Source organism: Anolis sagrei, chromosome 1 (assembly GCF_037176765.1).
Source record: "Anolis sagrei isolate rAnoSag1 chromosome 1, rAnoSag1.mat, whole genome shotgun sequence".
Lineage (NCBI taxonomy): Eukaryota > Metazoa > Chordata > Lepidosauria > Squamata > Dactyloidae > Anolis > Anolis sagrei.
Genome location: NC_090021.1, coordinates 2595650 through 2619406, shown reverse-complemented (window position 1 = coordinate 2619406; position 23757 = coordinate 2595650). Strand labels below are relative to the sequence as shown.

Below are 23757 nucleotides of genomic sequence, written 5' to 3'. Positions count from 1 at the left end.
TAAACAGCTATGTCACGAGCAATACTTACACAGAGATACAAGCGCCTGCCCACGGGGGGGATGGGGAGCCAGCCTTGCCTCCCCCACCCCCCACCGGGCAGGGCAGAACCATACTCTGAAATGTACATTATTATTTATTTGTCAATAAATATAGAAGCAACCCTAAAAAATAAAAAGAATAACAAAGCGGCAGAAAGGATGGGGCAGTCCCCAAATCATCCGGGAAATGAAAAGAAAAGCCAGGCGAGGGTGCGGGGTGGGTGGGTATGGGCCTGGGGTGGGAAGGGAGGAAGTGGAAGGGAAGGGAGGGAAGGAAGGAAGGAAGGAAAAGGAAGAATGGAAGGAAGTGGAAGGGGAGGGAAGGGAAGGAAGAAAGGTAGGAAGGAAAAAAGGAAGAATGCAAGGAGGTGGAAGGGGAGGGAGGAAGGGAAGGAAGGAAGGAAGGAAGGAAGGAAGGAAGGAAGGAAGGGAAGGGGAAGAATGGAAGTGGAAGGGGAGGGAGGGAAGGAAGTAAAAGGAAGAATGAAAGGAAGTGGAAGGGGAGGGAAGGAGGGAAGGAAGGAAGAAAAAAGAATGGAAGGAGGTGGAAGGGGAGGGAGGGAAGGAAGGAAGGAAGGAAGAAAAAGGAAGGGGAGGGAGGGAAGGAAGTAAAAGGAAGAATGGAAGGAACTAGGGAGGGAAGGAAGGAAGGGAGGGAGGGAGGAAGAAAAAGGAAGAATGGAAGGAAGTGGAAGGGAATGAAGGGAGGAAAAGAATGGAAGGTAGTGGAAGGGGAGGGAGGGAAGGAAGGAAGTAAAAGGAAGAATGGAAGGAGAAGGAAGGAAGGAGGGAGGGAGGGAGGGAAGGAAGGAAGAAAAAGGAAGAATGGAAGGAAGTGGAAGGGGAGGGAAGGAAGAAAGGTAGGAAGGAAAAAAGAAGAATGCAAGGAGGTGGAAGGGGAGGGAGGAAGGGAAGGAAGGAAGGAAGGAAGGAAGGGAAGGGGAAGAATGGAAGTGGAAGGGGAGGGAGGGAAGGAAGTAAAAGGAAGAATGAAAGGAAGTGGAAGGGGAGGGAAGGAGGGAAGGAAGGAAGAAAAAAGAATGGAAGGAGGTGGAAGGGGAGGGAGGGAAGGAAGGAAGGAAGGAAGTAAAAGGAAGAAAAAGGAAGGGGAGGGAGGGAAGGAAGTAAAAGGAAGAATGGAAGGAACTAGGGAGGGAAGGAAGGAAGGGAGGGAGGGAGGAAGAAAAAGGAAGAATGGAAGGAAGTGGAAGGGAATGAAGGGAGGAAAAGAATGGAAGGAAGTGGAAGGGGAGGGAGGGAAGGAAGGAAGTAAAAGGAAGAATGGAAGGAGAAGGAAGGAAGGAGGGAGGGAGGGAAGGAAGGAAGAAAAGGAAGAATGGAAGGAAGTGGAAGGGGAGAGAGGGAGGCAGGGAAGGAAGGAAGAAAAAGGAAGAACGGAAGGAGGTGGAAGGGGAGGGAGGGAAGGAAGAAAAAGGAAGAATGGAAGGAAGTAGAAAGGGAGGGAGGGAGGGAAGGAAGGAATCATAGAGCTGGAAGAGAGCTTGTGGGCCATCCAGTCCAACCCCCTGCCAAGAAGCAGGAAGGAAAAGGGGAAGAATGGAACGAAGGAAGGAAAGAAGGAAGGAGAAGAATGGAAGGAAGAGGAAGAATGGAAGGAAGTGGAAGGGGAGTGAAGGAGGGAAGGAAGAAAAAGGAAGAATGGAAGGAGATGGAAGGGGAGGGAGAGAAGGAAGAAAAAAGAAGAATGGAAGAAAGTAGGAAGGAAGAAATCATAGAGCTGGAAGAGAGCTTGTGGGCCATCCAGTCCAACCCCTTGCCAAGAAGCAGGAAGGAGAAGGGGAAGAATGGAAAGAAGAAAAGAAGAAAAGAAGGAAGGAGAAGAGAAAGGGAGGGAGGGAGGGGAAGAATGGAAGGAAGAGGAAGAATAGAAGGAAGTGGAAGGGGAGTGAAGGAGGGAAGAAAATGGAAGGAAGGGGAAGGAAGGAAGGAAGGATGAATGGATGGATAAAGGGAAAGAAAGGAAGGAATCATAGAGCTGGAAGAGACCTTGTGGGCCATCCAGTCCAACCCCCTGCCAAGAAGTTGGAAGGAGAAAGGGAAGGAAGGAAGGAGATGGAGAAGGAAAGAAGGAAGGAAGGAAGGAAGGAAGGAAGGAAGGAAGGAAGGAAGGAAGGAAGGAAGGAAGGATGAATGGATGGATAAAGGGAAAGAAAGGAAGGAATCATAGAGCTGGAAGAGACCTTGTGGGCCATCCAGTCCAACCCCCGGCAAGAAGCCGGAAGGAGAAAGGGAAGGAAGGAAGGAGATGGAGAAGGAAAGAAGGAAGGAAGGAAGGAAGGAAGGAAGGAAGGAAGGAGAAAGGGAAGGAAGGAAATGGAGAAGGGAGGGAGGGAGGGAGGGAGGGAGGGAGGAAAAGAAGGGAGGGAGGAAGGAAGGAAGGAAGGAAGGAAGGAAGGAAGGAAGGAAGGAAGGAAGGAAGGAAGGAGGGGAAAAAGGAGGGAAGAAGGGAATGGTTTCCGGGTGGAGCTGCTGCGTGGAATGTCGGGCGGCTGGAGGGCAGGGAAACAGGCTGGAGCTCTTTCCAGGATCTCCACAGATTACTCGTCAGCATGAATACATGATTTCCCACAAACAGTAAAGCGTCGTCTCAGCTACTTCAATGACTAGGCTAAAACACATGAAATCTTTTCCTTTAGGTTTCAAGTACAAAGTTAAAATGCCTTTTTTTTTTGTAATAATAATATATAAGAGTAAAATAATAGAGCTCTTTTAAACTCCACTACAAGAAAACAAAAACAGTCATTGTCCAGACAGCAGACTTAAGTTAACAATAGATCTGTAATAAAACGGTTTAGCACCTTGGTTGTCACCTCGTCCCTCTGCAGATGCCAAAGGAATTCAGGCAATCCCGGGTGGGTGGGGCGGGTGGGGCAGGTTTAGGGGCCGGGTTGCTTGGCTTTTTTCAGTCTAGGGCTGTGCAACCTGACAGAGGGACCTTTGTAAAAGGGGGGGGGGGGTTCTGAGTCAAGTCTGTTTGTCCAGTCCGTCCCTCCTCCCCCTCCCCCCACCCTCTGGAGGGAAAACGGGTGGGGGGCTCTGTGGCAGACAGCAAAACAGGCCCAAGACAAAGACTCTGGGGAGGATTGGACAGACAAAAGAAGGCTTTCCCACTTCCAGGTTTTTGCAAGGGGACGCACAATGGGGAGGGCCCTGCTCGGCCTGACAGCTGCGGAGTTGGGGGGGGGGGCAGATATGGGAGATGCAGCGAGCGCTGAGCCGCTGGATCGAGACCTCGAACTGGGGGACGGTGTGGCCAACTTCTCGGCTAAACCTATACTCTGAAAGGAAGGCTCTGGAGAAGAGCCGGGCGTCGCTTGTGTGAGCACTTTGTAAGGTTCTTCTCCAAAGAGTAGCTTCTAAAAAAGGGGTTGGTGCACCTGGAACAGCTGGCTCACCGCTGCCCACTCCCCCCTCGGGAGCCTCCGCTCCTTTTCCAACCCCTTGGCTCAGGTGGCCCTGCGTGGGAAGTCGGCACGGGCAAATCGTGGTTACGACAGGGTCTCCTAGTTCCCATTTAGCACCAGTGAAACTCAACGAGAAGAGGGCGGCGGAGGGAACGTTTCCCTCTCCGTACTTGTCGCCTCTGTGGCAAGTAGGTTGGGAAAGGCGGCGGGTGGGTTAGAAATCCTGCAAAATGACTGGGGTGGGAGGTGGTGCTCAAACTGAGACACCGCCGGCCCTAACAGCCCAGTATGTATATGTGTGAGTGTGTGTTTGGCGGGGTGGATGTTAGAATTAAAAGAGAGTGTGAGGGGGGCTGCCAGCCACAGGCACCAGCTGGAGGGGCACCCCAATTGTGGTGGCAAGTAGGTTGGGAAAGGCGGCGGGTGGGTTAGAAATCCTGCAAAATGACTGGGGTGGGAGGTGGTGCTCAAACCGAGACACTGCCAGCCCTAACAGCCCAGTATGTATATGTGTGAGTGTGTGTTTGGCGGGGTGGACGTTAGAATTAAAAGAGAGAGTGAGGGGGGCTGCCAGCCACAGGCACCAGCTGGAGGGGCACCCCAATTGTGGTGGCAAGTAGGTTGGGAAAGGCGGCGGGTGGGTTAGAAATCCTGCAAAATGACTAGGGTGGGAGGCGGTGCTCAAACCGAGACACCGCCGGCCCTAACAGCCCAGTATGTATGTGTATGTGTGTGTGTTTGGCGGGGTGGACGTTAGAATTAAAAGAGAGTGTGAAGGGGGCTGCCAGCCACAGGCACCAGCTGGAGGGGCACCCCAATTGTGGTGGCAAGTAGGTTGGGAAAGGCGGCGGGTGGGTTAGGAATCCTGCAAAATGACTGGGGTGGGAGGCGGTGCTCAAACCGAGACACCGCCGGCCCTAACAGCCCAGTATGTATGTGTATGTTTGTGTGTTTGGCGGGGTGGACGTTAGAATTAAAAGAGAGTGTGAGGGGGGCTGCCAGCCACACGCACCAGCTGGAGGGGCACCCCAATTGTGGTGGCAAGTAGGTTGGGAAAGGCGGCGGGTGGGTTAGGAATCCTGCAAAATGACTGGGGTGGGAGGCGGTGCTCAAACCGGGACACCGCCGGCCCTAACAGCCCAGTATGTATATGTGTAAGTGTGTGTTTGGCGGGGTGGACGTTAGAATTAAAAGAGAGTGTGAGGGGGGCTGCTGTTACTACTGGAGGGGCACCCCAACTGTGCCCCACCCAGAGGGCTCCGCCACGCTCCTTTCCCCACCAGACCCTGAGTGAGACCCCCCAGCACCCTTCACAGTTTGAAGGGAAGTGAGTGGAGACGCCTGCTCGCCACCCCAACTGACTCCCCGAAATATTAGCACCAAGGCCAGCGGCCTTTCCTCGGGGACTCCCCGCCTGAGGAGGGCTGTCCTGGGGGACAGCTGGCCAGGGGACGGGGTGAGCGTCCCCCTTCCCAGCCCCCACACTTTGCCTCAGCACCCCGAGAGCACCATGGACGCAGGCCGGGAAGACGGGAGCAGAGGGGAGATGCCGTCCCCCTGGAGAGGCCGAGATGGGGGAGCTGCTGAGGCAGAGAGCTTCTCTAAGAGGGGTCTCCAACCCCACTCCCCGTTAGCACCAAGGGCTCAGGACCCCCGTCGGGAGCAATCCCCGCAAAACGGAAGGGAATGGCAGACTCACGTCCGCGGCACAACCGGCCGCCCATCGCGCCTCCTGCCTCAGAGTCTCGTAGGCAAAGGGTTGCTTTCCCGTTGCCAAAGGAGTAAAGTGCACACAATTGCCAAGAAAATGTGACCCGAAATCGTATCCTCCTTGCACAAGAACTGCCCACCTCTGTCCCCGGAAAGCCCCTGCCTGCCCTTCGCCACCCCCCCTCCAAGTGCGTGTCTCTGAGCGGGAGTTGGAGGGCAGCGCAGCCAGAGTCTGATCAAGCGAAACAGGAAGTCTACAATTCACATCAGCCATCAACAGAAGAGGGGGAGAAGGGAGGCAGCAGGCGCTGACCCTCCAAGAACCACGTGAGATCGCGGAGGAATGGCATGGGGTGCCAGGGCAGGGCGGGGGGCTCTTCCATCACCCACCCTCAGGATATCCTGCATTTGGGGCAAAAACGGGGAAGGAAGGAAAGAGCGGAACCATAGACCTCGCGAGGGACTCTGCAGCCTGGGAGTTGGGGGGTGACCAAAAGGGGCACTGCTGGGTCCGGCTGGGGGGTGGCCGGCCGGCCTCCCCATCTTTGAGCCAGGGAGGGTGCCCAGAGCGCGCCGACTGCGGGAAAGCACCACTGAATGTGTAGGGCCGCCATGGGGAGCTCTACAGGGGGACTGGGAGACCCAAGCCCCTGGCCTGAGGGAGGAGGGTTGCCTTTTGGGACACAAAAGCAATTATTGCGTTGACACCCAGGGCAGAGGAGGGTGCCTCTCTGCTGCCTACCTGCCTGCTTGCCTGCCCTCCCTTTGCCACTGCCTTTGCAAGAAGGGCCCCGATCCGGGCCCCTTCTCCTCCTCCTCCTCCTCTTCGCCCGGCAGGCTGGCACTTGAAGCACCGCAGAAGCTGCCCTTCAGCCCCACCCCCTGCTGTTGTAGAAGCACCATTTTGAAAGTCAGTTGTACAGTAGTAACAGTACCTTTTTTTTTATATATATAGACATTTCTTTAGCATAACTCTCACATATATATAAACTGTAAACAAGAGGTAAGAGCGGCTGTAGGAGCTGGGCTTTTATCAAGGTCTCCTGTGTGGTAGGCACCCAAATACTATAGAAAAGTGTGTAGATGTGTGTGGTGTGGGGGGGGGGGCATCGGGGGGACCGGGGAAGGGGCTCGGCGGGGCTTGCGGCTTCCCCAGCTTGCGCTCCTCCCTGGAGCGGGGCTGGAAAGTGCGGCGCGCCCCACTTTTTGTGCTCCTCGACTGAGCGGGGGCAACGTTGCCCCGCGGCCTGCTCAGCTTTGGGCTCGGCTGGAATTTCCTCTGTTGCGGTCGGTGGCGCCCGAGGCCAGGCCCGCGCTTTGTGGGGCCCGGCGAGGAGAGGCAGAAACCAAACTAACAGACAAACCCATCCAGAAAGAGCAGGAAATTAAAGGGCGGTTGCCAACGAGAGCGGGACCGGCGGGTTGGGCTTAGGGTGGCTCGAACTGGGGAGAGGATGGGCGAAGACCTGGGCGCGCACGGGCGGGGGTCCTCTCCCTCCCTCCCTCCTCCCTCTCGCCCACCGGCCACCTCCTCCGTTCGGGGGCACTTCGCTTCTGTTCCTGGGGGTGGTTGTGTTGAGACGCCTCCTCCTCCGCTCGGACAGTTCAATGAGTGCGCCTCTTAAACGCAGGCAAAGTACTCCTTCAGCGGGGCAAAGAGGTGGCGGATCACGGGGACGCTCCAAGAGCGGCCGAGCAGTCTCTGCCTCGCCAGGCGGCTCATGTTGGACACGTCTGTGTAGTGGACTGGGAAACCAAAGACCCTGTGGGCGCAGGAAAGAGAGAGAGAGCGGTCAGGACCGGTATTTATTTATCGTGTCATCAGCAACCAGACATTTGCATTACATTTTTAACAAAGACAAACAAACAAACAGACAAAACACAGAATTTGCAAGCTTGGTATTCTATTAAATGTCCTTTGACCAGTATCTGGCCACTTGGCGTGCCTCTGGTGTTGCCGGACCTCTTCCATTATGTCCCTCTCCTTCCCGAATATATTATTTATTTATTTATTTATTTATTTAGAGGTTTTCTATACCGGCCTTCTCAACCTCGACGAGGGACTCAGGTCGGTTTACAGCATATATAAAAATACAATCATATAAAAGTACAAATCATTACATATCAAAATAACAACACAATACCATAAAAACATCATCATTACATCATTCCAGTTTCCTACGCCAAATCGTCAGTCCAGTCAAAGTCATAGTCATTAGGGCTGGGCGGTTTCGTTTCGTTAATTCGTAATTCGTTAATAATTCGTTAATTTTTTCAATTACAAAACGATAACGAACCATTCTGGAGCAATTATTAAAAAAACGAATTTTCAAAAAGTTTTGTAAATGCTTCGTATTTCGATATTGTATTCGTTTCGTTATTGTTTTGAGGTCGTTTCGTTATTATTTCCGCATGTCTGGGCCAGTTTTATGGTTTAATTAGTGAAAAAAAATTATAATATCACACCAAAAGTCAACAACAGAGGGAGAGGGAAGCTTCAGAAGGTTTTGGAGGTTTTTTAGCGTATTTCGCGGTCGCGTCCGCCATTAACGAATCGATTCGTTATTGTTTCGGAAATCGATTCGTTAATTTTTTGCCATTTACGAAATTTCGTAAATATCGAACTTTTTAAAAGGAAAATTTTGTAATTATTTTAAATATTGAAACAAAAAAAAACCCCAAATACAAATCGATTTTAGAAACAAATTTTTCCGTTGTTACCCAGGCCTAATAGTCATGTTTATAGTCACAGTTCATCACAGTTCTAGGTTCAGTCACCGAATGCCACCTTCCAGAGCCAAGTTTTTAGTGATTTCCTGAACGTCAGGAGGGAGGGGGCAGATCTAACCTCTAGTGGGAGGGAGTTCCAAAGCCGGGGAGCCACCACCGAGAAGGCCCCGTCTCTCGTCCCCACCAACCGTGATTGTGAGGGTGGTGGGACCGCGAGCAGCCCCCCCCCCCCCCCCGAAGATCTTCATAGCCTTGATGGTTCATAGGGGAGAATCCGTTCAGACAGGTAAACTGGGCCAGAGCCATTTAGGGCTTTATAGGTCAAAACCAGCACTTTGAATTGTGCCCGGAATTGTGGTGCCCAGACCTGGACTGTGTTATTATTTCAGGTTATTTATTTATCTATCATGTCAGGAGTGAACCAAACAGTTGTATTGCATTTTTTTAACAAACAAACAAAGCACAAAGTTTGCAAGCTTGGTAGTGGATTAAATGTCCTTTGACCAGTATCTGGCCCCTTGGAGTGCCTCTGGTGTTGCCGCAAGAAGGTCCTCCCTTGTGCATCATGTGGCAGGGCTCAGGCTGCATTGCAGTAGGTGGTCAGTGGTTTGCTCTTCTCCGCACTCACAAGTCGTGGATTCCACTTTGTGGCCCCATTTCTTGAGGTTGGCTCTGCATCTCGTGGTGCCAGAGCGCAGTCTGTTCAGCGCCTTCCAAGTCTGCGTGCCCAGGGGGGAGTCTCTCATCTGGTATCAGCCATGGATTGAGGTTCTGGGTTTGAGCCTGCCACTTTTGGAGTCTCGATTGCTGGGGTGTTCCAGCAAGTGTCTCTGTAGATCTGTCTTGATTTAAGTCGCTGACGTGCTGGCTGATACCCAAACAGGGGATGAGCTGGAGATGTCTCTGCCTTGGTCCTTTCACTATAGGCTGCTACTTCCCGGCGGATGTCAGGTGGTGCGATACCGGCTAAGCAGTGTAATTTCTCCAGTGGTGTAGGGCGCAGACACCCCGTGATAATCCAGCATGTCTCATTCAGAGCCACATCCACTGTTTTAGCGTGGTGAGATGTGTTCCACACTGGGCATGCAGACTCAGCAACAGAGTAGCATAGCGCAAGGGCAGATGTCTTCACTGTATCTGGTTGTGATCCCAAGGTTGTGCCAGTCAGCTTTCGTATGATATTGTTTCTGGCACCCACATTTTGCTTGATGTTCAGGCAGTGCTTCTTGTAGGTCAGAGCACGGTCCAGAGTGACTCCCAGGTATTTGGGTGCGCTGCAATGCTCCAGTGGGATTCCTTCCCAGGTGATAATCCTCAGAGCTTGGGATGCTTCTCTGTTCTTGAGATGAAAGGTACATGTCTGTGTTTTAGATGGATTAGGGATCAGATGGTTTTCCCTGTAGTAGGCAGTAAGGGCACCTAGAGCTTCGGAGAGCTTCTGGTCTACCGTCTCAAAGCTCCCTACTTGAGCAGTGATGGCACGATCATCAGCATAGATGAAACTCTCTGCCCTTCTGGCAGTGGCTGGTCATTTGTGTAGATGTTGAACATGGATGGAGCGAGCACGCTCCCCTGAGGCCGGCCGTTCTTCTGTTTGATAATGTTGTATATTTTATTGTCTATGTTTTTGTTTTTATTGTTTGTACTGTGTTTATTATTGCTTGTATTGTTGTATTTGGGCTCAGCCTCATGTAAGCCACACTGAGTCCTCTGGGGAGATGGTGGCGGGGTACAAATAAAGTGTTATTAAAGCCATTACAAATACTGTAAATAAACAGATTAATTATGGATCAAAAATGGGAGGGCCACCCCATGGAAACAACAGGCGAGGTGACTAGAGTGAGGCTGTGGCCTGGGCTGTGGGGCAAGGGATGGCCCTGACCTTCTACGAGAGAGAGGTAGAAGCAAAACTCCCACCTAGGACAACTCCTGAGACAATGCACGACAAACAGGTTCGCAGCTTGGGAGTGATCCTGGACTCATCGCTGAGCCTGGAACCCCAGGTATCAGCGATGGCCAGGAGAGCTTTTGCACAACTAAAACTTGTGTACCAGTTGCGCCCGTACCTTGGGAAGTCTGATCTGGCCACAGTGGTCCACGCTCTTGTTACATCCCGAATAGACTACTGCAGCACACTCTACGTGGGGTTGCCCTTGAAGACTGTTTGGAAACTTCAAGTGGTCCAGCGAGCGGCAGCTAGATTGCTCACCGGAGCGACATACAGGGAGCACACCACCCCCCTGCTGTGTCAGCTCCACTGGCTGCTGGTTCAGTTCCGAGCACAATTCAAGGTGCTGGTTTTGACCTACAAAACCCTTTATGGTTCTGGTCCAGTGTATCTGTCCGAACGTATCTCCCTCTACGTCCCACCCCGGAATTTGAGATCATCTGGGGAGGCCCTGCTCTCGACCCCACCACTATCACAAGGAGCAGGGCCTTCTCAGTGGTGGCCCCTCACCTGTGGAACTCACTCCCGGGGGAAATTAGGGCGTCAACATCCCTCCTTTCCTTCAGGAGGAAAGTAAAGATGTGGATGTGGGACCAGGCCTTCGGGCAATCTGACAACTAGATATGGACAACCAGATGGACAGGACTGACAATTGTGGAATTGGAATTTGAACTATGAGATTGCGAAACGCTGACCGTCAATGAGGAGAAATGGTTTGTATTGGTTTTACTGCTTTTACTGGTTTTATGGTTGTTTTCGCCTTGCAAGAATTGCTGTTTTCTGTTAATGGATGTTATTTTGTCTTATTGTTGTTATGTGATGCGGGCATCCAATTGTGCATAGCTTTTGTAAGCCGCCCTGAGTCCCCTTCGGGGTGAGAAGGGCGGGGTAGAAGCAACCGAAATAAATAAATAAATAAACATGCCAACCTGGGAGGACCGGCTTCCTGGGAAGCCAGTGGAATTGAGCCCCATTCCCAGCCCCAAGGCACCCCCCCCCCTCCTGCCTCACCTCTCCATCTCGGTACACCACAAGATGTCTTCCTTCTCGTTCATGAAGACGGGGAAGTGCTGGTCCTTGCCTTGCTTGATGGAGTTGGAGCGAGTGGTGATGGTTCGGACTTTGCTGAACTGGAACAAACACACAAACCCGAAAAGACAACATTAGGGGGTCCTGGCTGCTTCCTCCTCCTCTCAGGATTTTTGCTTTTGGGCTCTCAGGGGCCCAAAGGGAAGGCCCTTCTATTACTAGCAAATGACATTGCAATAGGAAGCCCCTGTGGGGCAAACTTTCTAACTTGGGGGCCACATGCTAGCACTCCCTGTGAGGAGGAGTGACGAAAGGATGGAAGGAGAAAGAGGGAGGAAGAAGAGAAGGAAGGGAGGAAGAAAGGAAGGCAGGAATGGAAGGAGGAAGGAAAGGAAGAAGGAAGGATGAAAGGGTGGAATTGAATGGAGGGAGGGAGAAAGAGGGAAAGAAAGGCAAAAGGGAAGGAAGGGAGGAGAAAGGAGAGAGGGAAGGAAAGCGAAAAGAAGGACAAAAGGGTGGAAGGGAAGGATGGAGGGCGAAGATAAAGAGCTAACTGGCCTTGAAGACAGTGGAGATTTAATTAGAGAAGACCGTTTGTAATTAAGAGTTTGGAGAAGCGCACGCCTTGCCAACAAGCGTGAAGCTAGAGGTCAACGTAATACTTTCATGTTTATTTATTTATTTCGCGCATTTCTACCCCGCCTTTCTCAAGCGGGCGGTATGAGAAGTAGGGAAGTGCAGCCCTTTCCTGAGATCCCTGCAGACCCTTTCTTGGCCCCACAGCACACCCCCTTGCTATGGCTTCCCACGCTCACCTTGGCTATCCTGCCATGCTCCAGACACTCCTGCAGTTCCAGCTTGTCATTCACAGTTGAAGCCAGTGGCCTGGAGAGAGGACAAGAGACCCGTAGATTGGCATCTCAACAAGCCCAAACCTTATACTTCCAATAAACTCCCATTACAATGGCCCTGCACCCACAACTTCTCTCCCTTGCAATATTTCCTCTTTATATTCAAAACGTTTGATTTGCTCGGTTGTTGTAGGGTTTTTTTGGGCTATATGGCCATGTTCTAGAGGCATTCTCTTCTGACGTTTCTCCTGCATCTATGGCAAGCATCCTCAGAGGGAGTGAGGTCTGTTGGAACTAGGAAAATTGGGTTTATATATGAATCTGTGGAGTGACCAGGGTGGGACAAAGAACTCTTGTCTGTTGGAGGAAGGTGTGCTTGGTTAATTCTTGGTGGAAAAACGTGTCTACATTATCAGACACAATGGTTCTTTAAGTTAAGGAAATGTCTATAAGGTTCCTTACATTAAGAAGGATGTCAACACAAGGTTCCTTATGTTTATTAACACCAATTAAGGAGAGTCAACATCTGCCCGGAACTGAGATGAAGCAAGGATGTTTCAGGTTGGAGAAACAGCTATCATTCATTTACAACTTTGGAACAACATTAGCAAGAAATATTGCTATATAAGAGACCTTCTAATATTCCAAAATTGTGGCAGACCAGAGGAGTCTGGCTCACCCACCATGCTCTTCTCCATGGGAAGGAGAGAGATAGTGTACCTTTGGGAGTGGTAGATCTGCAATGGAATGCAGTCTGGTCATTTGCTCTTTTCTCAAGTGAAGAGAAAGAAAGGCAATTTTGAAGTCATTATATATTTGCAGGGAATCTTTTTCTCTTTTCTCTCTTTTATTTTCTCTCTTTTCTTTCTCTCTCTCTCTTCCTTCTTTCTCTCTTTTTCTTTTCTATCGATATCTATAAATATTTTAACTGTAATTTCAGATATTCAATAAAGATAATTTTTTAAAAAAATATCTTGGTGGAAAAACATGTTTACATTATCAGACACAATGGCTCTTTAAGTTAAGGAAATGTCTACAAGGTTCCTTACGTTAAGAAGGAAGTCAACACAAGGTTCCTTACATTTATTAACACCAATTAAGGAGAGTCAACATCTGCCCAGAACTGAGTTGAAGCAAGGATGTTTCAGGTTGGAGAAATATCTATCATTCATTTACAACTTTGGAACAACATCAGCAAGAAATATTGCTATATAAGAGACCTTCTAATATTCTAAAATTGTGGCAGACCGGAGGAGTCTGGCTCACCCACCATGCTCTTCTCCATGGGAAGGAGAGAGATGGTGTACCTTTGGGAGTGGTAGATCTGCAATGGAACGCAGTCTGGTCACTTGCTCCTTGTGACGATGTGTAAGTTTTATTTCTTTGGTTATGTGTAGTTTGGACAGTGGTTTAGGGATGGTAAGTATGGGAGATTATGCTTGGTGTTAGCTGAGTTGCCATAGCAACAGGGGCGGAGCCAACTGCCTCTTCATGAGGCAGCTGTGTTTTAAAAAGTTGGTCAGTGGCCGGAGAGCTACTGAGAGAACACTGAGTCTCAGGGTGGAGATTCAGGGAATGTAGTTGTAAGCCGGTGAGCTACAGGAAGGGCCTGATTTCTCTAGTGGGAGAAACAGGGAATTAGTCAGTGGCCGGAGAGCTACTGAGAGAACACTGAGTCTCAGGGTGGAGATTCAGGGAATGTGTCTGTAGCCAGTGTGCTATAGGGAATTCTGTGAAAATAAGCCTTTTAGTTTAGTTGTTATATTAGGGCAGTTGTCCAGAAGGGTTACATCTGCTTAAAGAAACTTCTTGAAGACTGTGCCTGAGATTAGTCATGAAACATTACTATTGTAACCATCAAGATTTGTGCCTCTTTTGAAGAAACAGTTAAACTTATTATACTGCTGTTAAAATAAACTTGTTACTGTTCTCCTCAAGTCTTGCCTGATACAGTTTCTTCTAAGTTGAACAGCCTGCTATAGTAAAGTCAGCCAGAAACAGTCCCTTTATAAAATAGTTCCTAGGCTGATATTGATTGTTACCCGGCTTCCCTCATAGATTAGGTGGCAGTGGGTGTTTTACCACTCGCACCTTCACATTTGGTGGCATTAATACGGTCTTCGTTACAATTGGTGGCAGCAGTTTAACAACCCCTTCACACTCCTTTTCTCAAGTGAAGAGAAAGGAGGGCGATTTTGGAGTCACGATATGTTTCCAGGGAGTTTCTGCTGTAGGGAAACTGATCCTTTGCGTGGTTCTTAGGGAAAGAGGATGTGTTTTGGAAGTTTTGGAACTGTGTGCTGGCAGATTGCAAGGAAAGTAGGAACTGGCCTAAGTAGGTGCTTCACGAAGGAGGGAGAAAGGATATGGTAATATCTGGATGGATGAATGATGAATGGATCTATATATGTGAAGTGTGAATGTTGCGTAAAAATGTAATTCCCCTCTGTTTGTTAGCCAATGTAACTGTAGGTTGTTTGTAGAATCAATGTAGTTACATACAAGCTGCATGTCTAAGTGTTGTTCTGCGAAAGTTCTGATACCCTTTCTCTGACTGGAAAATTGCAATAAAAATAACCTATGCTTTTAAGTGATTGAAAAATTATTCATAACATAATACAGAGCCCCAGACAAGGCTCACAAAACATCAATGGGGAAACTAACATCAAAAGCAATCCGCAAATAAAAACTTCACTGAAAAAGACACAAGAACTCTGAAGCTGTCAAACAAAATAACACAGCAAAGAAATGGGAGAAACTTCAAAGCAGCATAGCAACAGAGAAAGCTCTGAAGCCTTTGCCAAAACACTACCAGGGGAACAGAAGGGGGAGAGATAGGAATCAATGGGCACCTGTGTGGCTGGCCCGCACCTCTGACCCACCTGTTCATGCCGGGCAGGTTCCCCCAGAAGTAGCGGGCTCTGTGCGCGGCGGAGACCTCTTTGGCATCGATCATCACGGGGTTGGACTGCAGAGAGAAAGAAACAGAGAAACTGCTTTCTGCTGGTCTTCAGTGGCTTTATGTTATTGTTAGATTTTAAGATGTTTCTAGATGTTGTTGACAGTTCAGTCACATTCTAACGTCAATCCTCTACATGTCTTAGCTAAATGCTTCCCGTCATCCATCCCAAATCTGCTAGCCTTTCCAATTCCTGGAACGTTCCCAGGGACTTTCAAAGATGGCCATCTCTGCCTCATCGATGTCATATATCACGTTCTGCAGTTGATGGTGGTTGGTGGTGGTACGCCTAGCAGTTGGGGATGGAAGGGTTAATGTAAGTCTTAGTTCTAAAGGGCTGAGTAATCTGTAAGTAAGAGTTCATGGGTGAAAGCAATTAAGGGTGGAGGTATACAAGAGATAGGTTGCAGCTGGGTGTTTCTGGATATAAGGATCTAGCCTTGGGACTGATCTTTGGGAGAAAAGTATTTGTCTTGTTTTGGTGGTAGATGCTGCTGGTTTTCCCCCAGGTTTGTGGATTTTCAGTGTCTTGACCTCACACTCAGACGCCTTAAAAATAAGACTGTGATGTGCTGCTCTCTTTGTCTGGGTGGACCGCTGGGATCTTTCTTTAAAAGCTCAAACTTTCTGAGTAACTGAGTCCACTTCAAGTATGGAACAGCAAATGGAACATTTATTGTATTGATGCTATGCTTATTGATTGTGATGCTATTGTTTTAAAGGCCTATTGTCTGTACTATGTATACTGTTGAATTGTTGTGAACCGCTCCGAGTCGCCTAAGGGCTGAGAGGAGCAGTATACAAATGAAGTAAATTAATAAATAAATAATAAATAAATTTATTTCCAAAGTCTTTGTAGACTTGGCACAGCTTATCAAAGTTACAAACAGTCAATTGGTAAAGCATAGAGATGAGCTTTCGTGCATTCAAGTATTGAGGTAATCTTTCTCCAAAAGGTAAAAATAAGGAATTCTGGAGTCCCTTTACCCTAACCCTGAGCTCCTATGACTAGTAAAAAACAGATTTTTTTCCCTATCTACAGCTCAGAGTTAGCTTTGGAGGCAAATCCTCAATACTTTTTCAATAGCTTCTCTATTAATCTAGCTGTCTATGTAACTCTCAATGTTACTCAATATCTATCTATATGTCTCAATAAATCTTTCTATCTATAACTCAATGTATCTTTCTATCTATAACTCAATTTAGTACTTCTCCTGAAGCTTTGGAATCCTGGAACCTTGAATCTTTGGACTGGCTTTTAACTACAGTATAGACTCTTGATCCCTGGACTTTGTTTATTGAACTCTCGGCGTTTGACCACTAGACTGGACCTTTTGACTATGGAGTTATCTTGAACCTGCAACAGTGTTTGCTGTTTTTGTTTTATATTCTGTGGCTGAGTGCTATCTTTATGTTTTATATTTTGGGCTATTAAAACAGCCAGAAAGTAAGTGCTGTTTTATTTAAACTGCGTGATACAAACTGGATATTTGTTTGGTTCATCTCTACCTGAATAAGGCAGAGCCCTGGCATCGTGACAATTGACTCCCGTGTATTTTGAAAGAGATACAACGTACCACCACCCCCACCCCCCCACTTCCCATCTCCATTTTAGGGCACATTTGCACTCCTGATTGACAACCCTCACTTCACTCGCAAATCCAACCACAGATTCATAGAATCATAGAATCAAAGAGTTGGAAGAGACCTCATGGGCCATCCAGTCCAACCCTATTCTGCCAAGAAGCAGGAATATAGAATTCAAATCACCCCTGACAGATGGCCATCCAGCCTCTGTTTAAAAGCTTCCAAAGAAGGAGTCTCCACCACATTCCAGGGCAGAGAGTTCCACTGCTGAATGGCTCTCACAGTCAGGAAATTCTTCCTCATGTTCAGGTGGAATCTCCTCTTTTGTAGTTTGAAGCCATTGTTCCATTGCGTCCTAGTCTCCAAGGAAGCAGAAAACAAGCTTGCTCCCTCCTCCTCCCTGTGGCTTCCTCTCACATATTTATACATGGCTATCATATCTCCTCTCAGCCTTCTCTTCTTCAGGCTAAACATGCCCAGCTCCTTAAGCCGCTCCTCATAGGGCTTGTTCTCCAGACCCTTGATCATTTGAGTCACCCTCCTCTGGACACATTCCAGCTTGTCAACATCTCTCTTCAATTGTGGTGCCCAGAATTGGACAACACAATATTCCAGGTGTGGTCTAACCAAGGCGGAATAGAGCATGGGGAGCAGGACTTCCTTAGATCTAAACACTAGGCTCCTCTTGATACAGGCCAAAATCCCATTGGCTTTTTTTTGCCGCCACATCATATTCCTGGCTCATGTTTAAGTTGTTGTCCACAAGGACTCCAAGATCTTTTTCACATGTCCTGCTCTTGAGCCAGGCATCATCGTCCCCCATTCTGTCTCTTTGCATTTCGTTTTTTCTGCCTAAGTGGAGTATCTTGCATTTGTCCCTGTTGAACTTCATTTTGTTAGTTTTGGACAATCATCTCTCTAATCTGTCAAGATCCCTTTGACTCCTGCTCCTGTCCTCTGGAGTCTTGGCTCTCCCTCCCAATTTGTCGTCTGCAAACTTTATGATCACGCCTTCTAGCCCTTCAACCGAGATACTGTGACTGAATAGTGAACAGTGTATGGATTCAAAATCCAGCCCTTCCTAAGCAGGACCGTACACTGGGCAATGGGTTCCAACAATTAGGTTCCAGTGCCCTCTGGTGGCTTGGTGGGGTTGTTCCAGGTCAACAGAGACCGCAAGACAGATTCTGCTTTCTGGCAGAGAGAGCAGGGAGTAAAGTGGACTGTATTTTAGGGACTGGTCCCTCTTCTTTGGTCCTTAGTACAAGTGGGAGAAACCTCAGGATGAGAACACTCCACTTGTGTGACTGGGTCTTTTGAAAGGTTCTGTGCAATAGCAGCAGGTGTTTCAACACCTTACACCTTACAATATCACTATGTCCTTTTGTGTCCCAGGAGTTTGTTGTCCCTCGATCCCAGGTCTTATTCCTGAGAGTCCAGCATCAAGTTCTTAGATCATGCATGGGCCAACTTGGGCTCTCGCTCCAGGTGTTTTGGACTTCAACTCCCACAATTCCCTTTTTTTCCAGATTAATTTTTATTTAGTACTAGATTGGGGACCCGGCGCTACCAGGTTATTAGAGAAAGTGGGTAATGGCGGTTCTGTATGCCAAGTTTGGTCTTTATTGGTCATTGGATGACGGTTGCATTGTTTTCAGGAAGTGAGTGAAGGTACTTGAAGTCCCATCATCCATGGTCCACCCTCCTCCAAACAGCAGCAGAATATAGAGTGGGTCATGGGGGCTCTGTGTGCCAAGTTTGGTCTTTATCAGCCATTGGGTAAAAATATTCTGGCTTAAATTCAAATTTAAGATGTAAAATTTCTCAATTTTTTTAATATTAAAAAAAAACCTCCCACAATTCTTAACAGCCGGTAGGATGTTAGGAATTGTGAAAGTTGTTATTGTAAGATTAGTGTAATGTGAATGTTTAAATGTAATTTTGTGCAATGCCTGTGAATGTAACCTGACTGCATTACCAAAGAGTGTATTGACACTGAAAGGGTTAAACAGTCAAGCCTCTAATGCAGCGGATCTCAACCTGGGGGTCGCGACCCCCAGGGGGGGCGTTGGGCCATTTTTGGGGGGTCGCGAAGCTGCCTTGATTGGCCCCGCCCCCACCAAAATGGCTGCGAACCCTTGCCGTTTGGGCAAGAGAGGAAGGGTGCGGGGGGCGAGGTGGAGGGCTGCGCTCACGGCCTTGCCACGAGCGCAGCCTTTCTGCCCGCCCCCTGCGCACTTTTCCGAGCTCTTTGATGGCAGGGGAACTATACATCCCAGTAGCTTCCAAATACCAAGGTCTGTTTTCCCCAAACTCCACCAAGGTCATGTGGTTGACATGACAGCATGGAGTGCTGTTGTTGGGTATTTGTGCCAAATTTGGTCCAGTGAATGAAAATACACCCTGCATTTCAGATATTTACATTAGAATCATAGAATCAAAGAGTTGGAAGAGACCTCCTGGGCCATCCAGTCCAACCCCATTCTGCCAAGAAGTAGGAATATTGCATTCAAATCACCCCTGACAGATGGCCATCCAGCCTCTGTTTCAAAGCTTCCAAAGAAGGAGCCTCCACCACACTCCGGGGCAGAGAGTTCCACTGCTGAATGGCTCTCACAGTCAGGAAGTTCTTCCTCATGTTCAGATGGAATCTCCTCTCTTGTAGTTTGAAGCCATTGTCCCATTGCGTCCTAGTCTCCAAGGAAGCAGAAAACAATCTTGCTCCCTCCTCCTCCCTGTGGCTTCCTCTCACATATTTACACATGGCTATCATATCTCCTCTCAGCCTTCTCTTCTTCAGGCTAAACATGCCCAGCTCCTTAAGCCGCTCCTCATAGGGCTTGTTCTCCAGACCCTTGATCATTTTAGTTGCCCACCTCTGGACACATTCCAGCTTGTGAATATCTCTCTTGAATTGTGGTGCCCAGAATCGGACACAATATTCCAGGTAAAGTGGTCTAACCCAAGCGGAATAGAGAATGGGGAGCATGACTTCCCTGGATCTAGACACTAGGCTCCTCTTGATGCAGGCCAACATCCCATTGGCTTTTTTTGCCGCCACATCACATTGTTGGCTCATGTTTAACTTGTTGTCCACGAGGACTCCAAGATCTTTTTCACACGTCCTGCTCTCGAGCCAGGCATTGTCCCCCATTCTGTATCTTTGCATTTCATTTTTTCTGCCAAAGTGGAGTATCTTGCATTTGTCTCTGTTGAACTTCATTTTGTTAGTTTTGGCCAATCATCTCTCTAATCTGTCCAGATCGTTTTGAATTCTGCTCCTGTCCTCTGGACTATTGGCTCTCCCTCCCAATTTGGTGTCGTCTGACCTGACATTGTCCTGACCTGACAATGCTAGTGGGAAGAGATGCTGCCTTTCTTCCCATTGCCCACTCCTTACCCTCCAACCCAGTCCTTATTATGACGGGCACGGTCCTGCTGCCCTTGCCCCATCCTGCCTTCCTTCCTTTGCATAGAAGACATATTTTGCCTGGGGGGGGGGGGGAGCCCCTCACCTCACCTCACCTCACCTCTAGGAAACGAGAGATGTCCCTTTTGTCGCTGACGCCCATGGCCACCACGTTCTCAAAGAGCCAGAAGAAGGGCCGCTCATCCCCCTCTTTGGGCCGGGCCTCATGCAGGAGGCGGTAGAACTCAAAGAAGAGCCGTCCGGTGCCCTCTGCGTCAGGAAGAAGAAAGGCAACAAGCGGTCAGTCTGGGCTCACAAAGCGGGCCTGAACAGGCAAACGCCAGCCCAAAGCATCTTTCTTGCAAGGAACTTCGAAAGTGGAATGAGCATTGATGGGAACTGTAATCCACACATGCTAGCCATTTGTTTGCATTTCTCTTTGGTGAATTTCTCAATTTTTCCCAGTTCTTGTACATGTCCATTTTAAATCTTAGCTCAGCTAGAAGTTCCTGAAACCAGTGTTTCTCAACCTGGGGGTCGGGACCCCTGGGGGGGGGGGGGGTCGTGAGGGAGTGTCAAAGGGGTCACCAACGACCGTAAGAAAACACAGTATTTTCTGTATTGTCGAAGGCTTTCATAGCCAGAATCACTGTGTTGTAGTTTTTTCGGGCTATATGGCCATGGTCTAGAGGCATTCTCTCCTGACGTTTCGCCTGCATCTATGGCAAGCATCCGTGGATGCTTGCCATAAATGCAGGCAAAACGTCAGGAGAGAATGCCTCTAGACCATGAAGCCCGAAAAAACCTACAACAACACAGTGTTTTCTGTTGGTCATGGAGGATCTGTGTGGGAAGTTTGGCCCAATTCTATCGTTGGTGGGGTTCAGAATGCTCTTGGATTATAGTGAACTACAAATCCCAACAACTACAATTCCCAAATGTCAAGATTCTATTTTCCCCAAACTCCACCAGAGTTCACATTTGAGCATAATGAGTATTCATGCCAAGTTTGATCCAGATCCATCACTGTTTTAAATCCACAGTGCTCTCTGGATGTAGGTGAACTACAACTCCCAAACTCAAGGTCAATGCCCACCAAACTCTTCCAATATTTTCATTGGTCATGGGAGGACTGTGTGCCAAGTTTGGTTCAATCCATTGTTGGTGGGTTCAGAATGCTATCTGATTGTAGGTGAACTACAAATCCCAGCAACCACAATTCCCAAATGTCAAGTCTATTTTCCCAAAACTCCACCAGTGTTCACATTTGAGCATAATGAGTATTCATGCCAAGTTTGGTCCAGATCCATCATTGTTTTAAATCCACAGTGTTCTCTGGATGTAGGCGAACTACAACTCCAAAACTCAAAGTCAATGCCCACCAAACTCTTCCAATATTTTCATTGGTTATGGGAGAACGGTGTGTCAAGTTTGGTTCAATTCTATTGTTGGTGGGATTCAGAATGCTCTGTGATTGTAGGTGAACTATACATCCCAGCAATCACAATTCCCAAATGTCAAGTCTATTTCCCCCAAACTCCACCAGTGTTCACATTTGAGCATAATGAGTATTCATGCCAAGTTGGGTCCAGATCCATCACTGTTTGAAATCCACAGTGCTCTCTGGATGTAGGCAAACTACAACTCCAAAACTCAAGGTCAATGCCCACCAAACACTTCCAATATTTTCATTGGTCATGGGAGTTCTGTGTACCAAGTTTGGTTCAATTCTATTGCTGGTGGGATTCAGAGTGCTCTTTGATTGTAGGTGAACTATAAATCCCAGCAACTACAATTCCCAAATGTCAAGATTTTATTTCCCCCAAACTCCACCCATGTTCACATTTGAGCATAATGAGTATTCATGCCAAGTTGGGTCCAGATCCATCACTGCTTTAAATCCACAGTGCTCTCTGGATGTAGGTGAACTACAACTCCAAAACTCAAAGTCAATGCCCACCAAACTCTTCCAGTATTTTCTGTTGGTCATGGGAGTTCCGTGTGCCAAGTTTGGTTCAATTCTATTGTTGGTGGGTTCAGAATGCTGTTGGATTGTAGGTGAACTACAAATCCCAGAAACCACAATTCCCAAATGTCAAGTCTATTTTCCCCAAACTCCACCAGTGTTCACATTTGAGCATAATGAGTATTCATGCCAAGTTTGGTCCAGATCCATCACTGTTTTAAATCCACAGTGCTCTCTGGATGTAGGTGAACTATAACTCCCAAACTCAAGGTCAATGCCTACCAAACTCTTCCAATATTTTCATTGGTCATGGGAGAACTGTGTGCCAAGTTTGGTTCAACTCCATTGTTGGTGGGTTCAGAATGCTCCTTGATTGTAGGTGAACTATAAATCCCAGCAACTACATCTCCCAAGTGACAAAATCCACCCCCCCCCCCCAAAAAAAAAATCCCAGCAGTATTCAAATGTAGGTGTACTGGGTATTTGTGCCAAATATGGTCCAGTGAATGAAAATACATCCTACATATCAGAGACTCCCCTGCCCCTCCCCTCATAACAACAATGTCTAGGAAGTGGCTCAATTAAAGAGCAGAGGTGCCCCTACCGTAAAGGCCCTTCCTGGCCGGATTGACGATGGAGAGGTCATTGCAGGGGCTGCCTCCAATCACCAGGTCAAAAGGGCCCCATTCCTGTATCTGTAACAGGGAGACGGACGTTGCAAAGGGCTGGACCAAAGGGAAGCTGACCACCCAACAGTTCCTCCCGGCCCCCGCAGTGCTCCACGTACATGTTTCTGGGTGACATTGCGGACGTCCCCCACATACATGATCTTGCCCTGGTGCCGGACCATTCCGACCGTGATGGAGTCTTCACACACTTCGGAGGCAATGTACCGGTCCACCTGGATGCCCAGGTCTTTTAGCACCAGCAGGCCTGGCAAATTGGAGAGGGAAAGACAGGGTTCCTACCACCAGCCTCTCCTTGCAGGTCAGGTCAACAAGGCTTGACAGAAAGAAGACTGGGCTCACCTGTGGCAATGCCGTCGAAAAGGGAGAGCACCCGGATGGGCTTCCTCCGTTCAGCTGGGACGGGTGGGTAAACCTTTGGTGGGTCCTGGAGAAACAGGAGAAGCAGTCATGCGAGGAGGTCAGAGTGAAGAAGGCCTTTAGCCAAACATGTCAAAGGGGTGAAACATAGAGCCTTCGACGAACATCACAGCACAAGGAGAGAAATATACACTATACATGACTTCCTTATATACAATTCTATACAATTACACATAGCAATCTCTGATTGGTTCCCAACTCATTAACTTAACTCAGACCCAGGATTACATCATTCACAATCACCTGGACTAGGCCAGAACACATTCCCCACATGATTCCCTATATACAGTTAATGTATGACTCAGCATTTCCAATAGAAGCCCATTAGCAGTGCATGACTCAGCTGTATATTACATTACAATACATTGTAAAACCTGACATAAACCTTTGGTGGGTCCTGGAGAAACAAGAGGAGCAGTCATGCGAGGAGGTCAGAGTGAAGAAGGACTTTAGCCAAAGCATGTCAAAGGGGTGAAACATAAAGCCTTCGACGAACAACATCACAGCACAAGGAGAGAAATATACACTATACATGACTTCCTTATATACAATTCTATACAATTACACATAGCAATCTCTGATTGGTTCCCAACTCATTAATTTAACTTAGACCCAGGATTACATCATTCACAATCACCTGGACTAGGCCAGAACACATTCCCCAAATGATTCCCTATATACAGCTAATGCATGACTCAGCATTTCCAATAGAAGCCCATTAGCAGTGCATGACTCAGCTGTATATTACATTACAATACATTGTAAAACCTGACATAAACCTTTGGTGGGTCCTGGAGAAACAAGAGGAGCAGTCATGGGAGGAGGTCAGAGTGAAGAAGGCCTTTAGCCAAAGCATGTCAAAGGGGTGAAACATAAAGCCTTCGACGAACAACATCACAGCACAAGGAGAGAAATATACACTATACATGACTTCCTTATATACAATTCTATACAATTACACATAGCAATCTCTGATTGGTTCCCAACTCATTAATTTA

The 23757-nt window shown here is 48.2% G+C and overlaps 1 protein-coding gene across 4 annotated transcripts in view; it reads right to left on the bottom strand.

Moving 5' to 3' along the window:
* Positions 1 to 1365: 1365 nt before the first annotated feature.
* Positions 1366 to 23757, bottom strand: part of DNMT3A (DNA methyltransferase 3 alpha) — a 229665-nt gene continuing 207273 nt past the window's right edge. For 2 of the 4 annotated variants that reach the window (XM_067470891.1, XM_067470997.1), the window contains 8 exons: positions 22682 to 22766; positions 22441 to 22586; positions 22258 to 22348; positions 19809 to 19957; positions 14585 to 14700; positions 11697 to 11766; positions 10864 to 10982; positions 1366 to 6937 (listed from right to left, as the gene is read on the bottom strand). In XM_067470891.1, coding sequence (XP_067326992.1) covers positions 6796 to 6937; positions 10864 to 10982; positions 11697 to 11766; positions 14585 to 14700; positions 19809 to 19957; positions 22258 to 22348; positions 22441 to 22586; positions 22682 to 22766 — 918 coding nt within the window. In that variant the 3' untranslated portion in view covers positions 1366 to 6795. The remainder of the gene's footprint in view (positions 6938 to 10863; positions 10983 to 11696; positions 11767 to 14584; positions 14701 to 19808; positions 19958 to 22257; positions 22349 to 22440; positions 22587 to 22681; positions 22767 to 23757) is intronic. The other 2 variants (XM_067470943.1, XM_067471029.1) reach the window with 1 other exon arrangement.